Below are 7,931 nucleotides of genomic sequence, written 5' to 3'. Positions count from 1 at the left end.
CTGGGGGTGCCGGCTTTTCCTGCTGCAGAGCTGAGCCGTGCACAACTCGGCCGAAGTGTCTGAAATTCGCGGCTTCCGAGGTTTGTGTTGCGAAATCAGAAATAGGGAAAATCATAAATAAGCTAGTCTGGGTGCTTTTTCCTCCATACCGTGCTCATGTTGAATGTGCATTCAAACTTGGTGCTTCTTTCACCTCGTGAAGCAGGTCAAGAATGGAGATTTATTAATATTTAAAAAATAAAAACCGTATCAGAATTCCTGCCTTAAGGCTTAAACCGTAGTGGCAGAACTGGATGTCTAGGGTCAGGGTAAGGTGGAATTTTAATCTGATTCCAGGAAACAAACCTGATTAACCCATCAATTTACTTCCTTGCTGCTGTTTGGCATTCTCACAGTGAACATCTTTCCACCATAGAAAAAGACACCAACGGAGATGCTTTGTGGGTTTGGTGTTATCCATCCGTAACAGCTGACCTGAGGACTCTGTTGCTGAGAAAGTGCTGCCTTACAGATGAAAACAAACTGCTTCATACGTTTGTATTTGGCCAGTATAAAAGGTCTTGGTTCTACATCACAACGGTAGAAGTTCAAGATTCTCCAGCCTTGAAAAAGGTAGGACTTGGTGGAGTTTTTCAGGAAAATGCAGGGAGGACTTTTGTAAAGCTTCCTCTGTGGGTTAAGCAGTGTTTTCCCGTGGAGGGAAATGTGAGGAAGAGAAGGGATTCAGGGTCTTGTGTGCTCACAGATGCAGCTCTGTCCAGGTGTCCAACCAGTCCACTTTTCATTTGGCACCAAGACATGGAATTGCAGAATGATTGAGATATTCATTACCCGATTTAGATTCCTCATGTTAATATACAAATGCTATTTCATGCTGCTATTTCTAGTTAATTTGCATTTCAAGTTCAGCATTTTTTTCTCTCTACAAAGTTTGTTTCGTAGTGTCCAGAATCTTGTTCCAATAGAACTTGATGCCTTTTTTTCCCAAAGGATCGAGTTATGTAGGTACTTTCTTTTCCACTGCGTTGATTACTGAAAGACAGCAAATACAGTTGTATCTTCTATCTTTTCCTTCTTATGAAAATTATTAAACTGTTAAGTCTGTTCAATTTTCGTGTTTTATGCAATGTTGTTAAGTAGAAAGATAATGTGGAAATTTTGCACGTCCACAGCAGAATGTTGCTTGCCTTTCCTCACTCCAAGTTTACATTTCCTATGAAATAAAGTAAAATAAAATTAAAGTGTCTGCCTCCAACAGTTACAGTGGGAGATGCTATTTCAGGAGGACACGTGAGCCTGGTCATTGTCTGCAGACCTTCAGTCTTGTACTCTCCCAGCCCACAATCATTTGATTGAGGAAGTTAGAGTAGTTCTGTTTGTGGGCCTGCTATCTGTGTATTTTTTTCCAGTCTCCTTCTAAATGTGTTGATGCTGTCTGCCTCCACAGCTTCTTTGGCAACAAATTCTGGAAGTTTCCTCCCTGCTACAGGGAAGAAAAATACCTTTCTGTTTTTTAATAACCTCATGAGATTAGAGGAAAGCAACTCTTGTAGTGTAGGTTAAGCAAAAGATAGCCTGTACGGGAGCTGAGTCACATCAGAAATCTGCTATCCAGGCCATTGCTGCACTTAGGAACTTGGAGCCTTGACAGTAAAGTGACCAAGACTGTTCATGTGGGGTCATTAACTGAGCTCTGTGTGTTTCTGTGCCTGTGTCATGTGCAGGTGACCCACTTCTCCATTGTCCTGACAGCCAAAGACTTCAACCCAGAGAAATACGCAGCCTTCACCAGGATCCTCTGTAGGTCTGTATAACAGCTGGCCTGAGGTACTGCCGTGTGCATGCTTAGATCTTGCCAAAGCAAAAGGTTAAATTCATTGTGCTGTGTTTGTTCAAACAACCTGCTGGAAACTCAGTCCTACAAACAGAATCAGATGATAAAAATCCTTGATTTGAGCTTGTCATGAGTTCATGCAGTAAGTGTTGGGTGAATGTCAGATGTGTGTTGGGTTTTAATGTGTGTCTTCTCCAGACACACACCACCACCCTCACACTCATTTTCTCTGAGAATACATGTTTAAAAAGTGTAAATGTTTGGGAAGATGTCAGTGCTGGACTTAAAGGTCACCATGTGTATGGTGAATGACTTGCATCCCTCCACAAGATCTTTCTAGATGCTGCTTGCAGCTCCTTTGAGCTAAGCACAGCACCCAGGGATCTTTTTGCTTTTCCTCTAGGGAAGTGAGAGCCCTCTTCCAACCAAAAGACCTCTTCTAATTTCCTTGTCCTGTTTACTCACTTCCCTTCATGTTCTCATTCTAATGCTCTCTCTGCTTGTTATTTTGCTTTTCCTTCAGTTTCCAAATTAGTTTGGTCCCAGTTCTTGATACCAAGAGTATTCCTTGAGATTTTGCAGTTAATTGGATGCAATTGTGAGGTTGTTGTGCTCTTGGGACTTACTATATATAATGTAGACTTGGGAATGCCTTGAGGCTTGCCAGTCCTGCAGGGTACAGAAAAACTGAGATTTGTTCTTTTTTGGTGATACATGAAATACTCAGATTCACTGTAGATCATGTTGTTGCTGACTTACCAACTAATACTTCATTTCAAATCCTGGGTGGATTCTTCCAAGCATGATAATAATTGAGTTTCAAATGTGATGTAGCTTTGTGCTATAGCTAACATGGAAAATGTGTAGTTGACAGCTTCAGAGCTATTCCTGAAATATCCTAACCTGTAAAATAGGTTACAGTGTCTCTCTGCTTCCTGGAAGACAGCTGACAGTGCATGGGTTCTCTTGGTGTGTGGTTCTTCTGTGTCATTTTGGGTTCTTAATAAGTGTCAAGGACATATCTTTCTTTCATCATTTAACAGAGTACAGAAGAATGGCAAATGATACTTGGATGAATAATTAAAAACTACCTAGTCATAGTCTGCATGTAATAACAGGAGTTACTGTGGTAGTTGCTTTTTCATAAAGCAGACACCTTCCAAGTCTGCAAAGAATCCTTTGTCTGGACACCTGCCTACACCTTTGGGGTGTGTTTCTATCTTAGTCCATGTTGGTTCGTTCATAAAATAGAAAGCTGAAAGAGGAATACAGGGTTATTTTATATTCTAAAAGACAGACGTGTTTGTGTGCATTGGAAGACTTCTAGTTTAGTATTTAAAACCTCAATCAGGTGTCCAAAATAAAAATTCTTGCCAATAATATTGCTATTTATGATAGCAATATTATTGGCAAGATTTTTAATTTTTTATTTTTCATATATACATTGGTGCACCGATTGCAGTTAGAATACCAGACTCTCCCCTTTTCACACAGAATCTACTTGAAGCATGGAAGTCCAGTTAAAATGATGGAGAGTTACATTGCAGTCCTTACAAAGGGCATCTGCCAAAGTGAAGAAAATGGATCCTTCCTCAGCAAGGACTTCGATGCTCGGAAGGCTTACCTTGCTGGCTCCATCAAAGGTTAATCACTGCCAGAGTCTCTGTTCTGATTCCTTTCTTACAGCATAAAATACCATCTTGTTTTCATGTATGCTTCAAGTAAACACTGCTAACACTCTTACCTGTGCTATTATTATTAAGCTTCTTCAAAAACATCGTAATATCAGCCTATATATCTTCTATAAAACTATTTCCCGTCTTTTCTAGATATAGTGTCTCAGTTTGAAATGGAAACAGTTATTTTATATACAGCACTGATGTTAAAGAAGAGAATTGTAGTGTACCATCCTAGAATAGAAGCTATCCAGGAATTTACCAGGTACTTCATCAATTTCTTCCTTCCCACCTACCCACCCCCAGAAGCCCAACAAATTTTGAACCTTCATTGAGAGAAAAGCCCATATTTTAGGGAAAAAAAGAACTCTATCTTAAACCTATTTATTGAAATTCTGCTAAATCCCTCTAAATTCTTTAGCTGTATGTTGTTCAACTCAGAGAAATTTAATGGTAGAATGAATGATAAACTCTGCTTGCACTGATAAATTGAAATCTCTGTAGTTCACACATACATATATATACCCCAAATGAGACCTAGTCATAATTGTTCTTTTTCATGGCATGCAATTTTTACTGTGAAGCTTTAGTTGGTGTAAGTAAAGTTCTACCATGTCTCAAGTTGCACTCTAATCTCCCTTAGGACTTTGCCTGCTTTAGTGTGGCATCGACAAGACTGGTCAATTCTTCATTCATATGTGCATCTAAATGAGGAGGAACTGGAAGCCTTAAAAGCCTGCCCAGGTAGTGATAATTTATTAATAAAAAATTAAAATTTAATTTCAGTTTCTGTTGCTGCAAGGTCTTGCACTTTGGAGGGAAAAAAAGGTTATTTTGCTATTAATGCTGTTGATCAAAGTTAAACATAATTTGCTTTGGAAAGGGCAAATCAACTGAACAACTTTGTGGGAAGATAATTAGTTCATCTGGTGGCTTTGGGTGGATCCACATCAGTCTGTCCCTAATCACAGATGCGAAGCAGCCTTGAGACTTTTTTGATGCTTTGATTGGAGGGATTGAAAGTCTTCCTGTTGTACAGAACCAGCTCACTTTGATAAGGTCCATTGTTTCCCAACTTCTGCACATCAATAGTAACAATCTTTTTTTTTGAATTCCTAACTCTGAAGTCCCAGACTTCTATTTGATGTCAGTGAAGTCTGTGGCTCCTAAGCACAGGTAGGCTTTACCTGTAGGAGTTTGGTCTGTGTGACACACTGCTGTGTGTGCATAGTGCTTAATGCATGATCCAGGAAGAGGCCCTTGCTTTATGCAGAGGTTACTATGACACATCATGTGGCCATTAAGAGGCTTCTTTATATAGAACATGAGCACGGAGACAACTCATCTTCAACATTTCTACAGCTCACTAAGCATCTTCAATGGAGAAAAACTGCTCCAAGTTTGCTCATCTGACATGCTATAAGTAAGAAAATCTGTTGGGTTTATTCCTCTGTTCCAGTCTAATACTGACTTCGTGACAAGAGGCTCCAGGGTAGAGATTTTTGTAATGAGAAAGCTGCAAATGAGTAATTTTAGTAGGAAGGTAGGAAGAGTTTAAAATTTCAGATTGATAACTTGGTGATTTTGATGTAGTGTTAGCAGTTCATCCATGTGGAAGGCAATTTTAGAAGTTGATTATTTCAGCTCCTTGGAAATGAAGCATCTCCTGAACACTTTTTGAATGATAATATCAAGAGAGCAACCTCCTGGGTCCAATGAGTATTGTGTCAAATACTCTTAGAACAGACTGTAGGACTGTGGTTTTTTGTTTTATTTATGAAGATCCTAATCTTGCTGAATTCTGTGCTCTAGGTTACATCGCTGGATTTACAGACTCTGAAGTGAGCAGTAGATCAGACCTCTATGATGTGTACGTGAATTTGGCAGACAGTGAGATTACTGTTTCCCCTGTAGTAAAAGGTTGGTCACTGTTTATATTTTGGATTTAGAGGCAGTTTATTCCAGAGTTGACAGTAATTGCTCAGCCTTGTTGTAGGTCAAACAATCTTGATCCTTCTTCCATCCAGGTTTTGAAAAGTCAGTATGTAATCTTCTGCCTTAATTTTATTGCCACCCTGGAAGACTGGGTAAAGTTGGAATTTGGAAAGATGTGCTTTGTCTTCCAATGAATGCACAGTGGAGATTTTTGTAACGTCCATGTTAGACGTGGAAGAGACTTTCAGCTGAATGGAGAGATGAGTCTTTGGAAAAACAGGGCACTAAATACTTGAAGACTGGGGACTACTTGAAAGAAAAGCTTCTATGTTCCTTATCATCTGCTTAGGGCCACTTCAGAGGTACTGGCTGTTGATACAAGGTTATTGCTTTTACCAACAGATTTCAAATGGCAGTCATGAAGAGATTCCTCAGTTTGGTGTGTTATTCGTATGCATTTCTAGGTATCACAAAAAAGGTGATTTTATGTGTGGTATTTGGTTCTTTTTCTTACACAGAGGCAATGACAATGGGAAAACTTCACAAAGAAATTGGACAACTAATTGTTCAATCGGCAGAAGATCCAGATAAATCAGACAGCCAAGTCATTAAGGTTAATATTTTATTTTTAAATCTAATTATCTTCTATTGCTAAATCTTGGCAGAAGGAGAGAGTAGGAGGAAGAGTGTCCTGAGAATCAGCCAGTCTCTTCTACTCTCTGCCTTATTACAAATGAGCATTTTATTCATCATGCAGGTTTTTACAGATAACTTACTTAGTTTACATTATCTCTTGGGTAACTACATTGCTGAAGGAAGTTCAGAAATTCTATTGATTATAAAGACTGGTTTCTCAGCTTTATTCCACAAGGCATGGATTTTGCTCAATGCTGTGCCAATAGTATTGGCAATACCTTGAAAAGGTCCTGCTAAATATGGCTTCTTAGCTATAAAACCTGATTTTTATGATGATGGCATTTTTTCACTTCTTCCCCTATCTAATATTGGACATTTCACAACTGAGTGAATTAGTCACAGAGCTCAGTAAGGCTAGGAGAGGAGTGGCTGTGCTCCGTTTATCCAGTATGGCACAAGAGCAGGCTGAAGAACTGTTGCAAGTTTGCCTTAAAGCAGATTTGGTCTTTATTTTAATGAGCTATTTTTTAATCATTATTTCCTGTTTTGTTCTGTATTGATTGTTTTTTATCAATGTATGTGAAAACATTATAATATCTAATACTATATTCATGGTTGCTTGTTTTTCTGCTCCTTAAGGACATTTCTCTGAAGACAAAAGAAATCTTGGCTACTTTAGCCTCACTTACTGAAGTTTCTGATGGCAATGAAAAGCCAACCCTTAATGCTGAGGCCCTGAAACAAAAGCGATTTCCACCAGCCACAGAAAACTTCCTTTTTCATTTAGCAGCTGCTGAACAAATGCTCAAAATCTGATTGTGATGCACTACAGTGTTATGGATCAATTCAGAAAAGCTGTCTCTGCCATCCAGATAGGTATACCTGGTATTTTATCTGAAAAACTAAAGGTATGAGTGAATGTCATAGTTACCATGATAAAATGCAGAATATTGGAGCTTGACTGGGAACATACGGAGACATATTTGGGAACATTCCTGGTGTCATTATCTCTCCCCAACTCTAACTATGTATCTGTGGCTCCTGTATTTCACACCACAGAGTGGATATCCAAGCAGCACAGGCCAGTGTGTCCAGGCTGTGGCAGACATCAGGGTTGTTTGTCGTGTACATTCCAGAAGCTGGGCAGCTCTGACTTGCCTGCCTGGGGCCTGGAACAGGGCTGCAGCACATGTGCTGTGAAACCAGCACAGCTGGGATGTGCTGATCTCTGCACAGGGGTACCCTGAACATGCAGCTGGTCTGAGTGCTCCTTCTGGGCTTCCAGGGATATCAGCCTGTCAGATGCTGCTCTTGCTCTGGACTGCCTGATACCTGGAAATCCCAAATAAATGGACAAGTTCTCTCTTTCTACTTGAAAGTGTCTAGGTGTGAATAAAGGATGTCTGGGAATATCTGATGTGGTAGCCTTAGTATGAAAAGGAAGGGATATTTTGAAGCTCAGGTGTGAGGTGAGTACCTCTTTTGGACTCCTGCCTTAGAGGTTTTCCCCCTTTCACTCCGTCCCATGCCTTTGATGGAGGGATAAGATACACAATTACTGTGCTTGAAGTGGGGCTTCCTAGGGGGGTCATGGACAAGTGCTGCCATACTGCTGGAGTCATTTAGGAAGTTGTTGGGGTTCTCAGCTGAGAAGAGACCTGGCCATTCATTCCTGATCCACACGAGAGAAAGATGAGTCAAAGCCTTATGGGCTTTTGAGGAATGCTCGAATGGCCAGGTAGCACAGGTAGAGCATCAGCTTCTTGAATGACTGGGGCTGTAACACAGGTACTGTCTGATGGTGCTCTGTGTAAACGAAATCTAGATGGAAACTTTTGAAGTCATAGTGA

The 7,931-nt window shown here is 40.1% G+C and overlaps 1 protein-coding gene across 1 annotated transcript; it reads left to right on the top strand.

Annotated features, from left to right (window-relative positions):
• Positions 1 to 383: 383 nt before the first annotated feature.
• Positions 384 to 7,931, top strand: FAM45A (family with sequence similarity 45 member A). Its single transcript, XM_017746834.1, has 8 exons — positions 384 to 612; positions 1,725 to 1,804; positions 3,329 to 3,477; positions 3,664 to 3,775; positions 4,154 to 4,254; positions 5,323 to 5,430; positions 5,964 to 6,058; positions 6,721 to 7,931. The coding sequence occupies exons 3-8, from the start codon at positions 3,360 to 3,362 to the stop codon at positions 6,895 to 6,897; spliced, it is 711 nt and encodes a 236-aa protein (XP_017602323.1). The 5' UTR covers positions 384 to 612; positions 1,725 to 1,804; positions 3,329 to 3,359; the 3' UTR covers positions 6,898 to 7,931.

The sequence above is a fragment of the Corvus brachyrhynchos genome, unplaced genomic scaffold (assembly GCF_000691975.1).
Source record: "Corvus brachyrhynchos isolate BGI_N302 unplaced genomic scaffold, ASM69197v1 scaffold319, whole genome shotgun sequence".
Lineage (NCBI taxonomy): Eukaryota > Metazoa > Chordata > Aves > Passeriformes > Corvidae > Corvus > Corvus brachyrhynchos.
The sequence above is the reverse complement of the archived record's forward strand: the minus strand, read 5'-3'. Positions and strand labels throughout refer to the sequence as shown.

Excerpts from the sequence above, each read along its gene's own strand:
- FAM45A (XM_017746834.1), top strand. The coding sequence starts at position 3,360 with ATGATGGAGAGTTACATTGCAGTCCTTACAAAGGGCATCTGCCAAAGT. Across the intron at positions 3,776-4,153 it reads GCTATCCAGGAATTTACCAG|GACTTTGCCTGCTTTAGTGT; the intron begins GTACTTCATCAA and ends AATCTCCCTTAG. Across the intron at positions 5,431-5,963 it reads TGTTTCCCCTGTAGTAAAAG|AGGCAATGACAATGGGAAAA; the intron begins GTTGGTCACTGT and ends TTTCTTACACAG.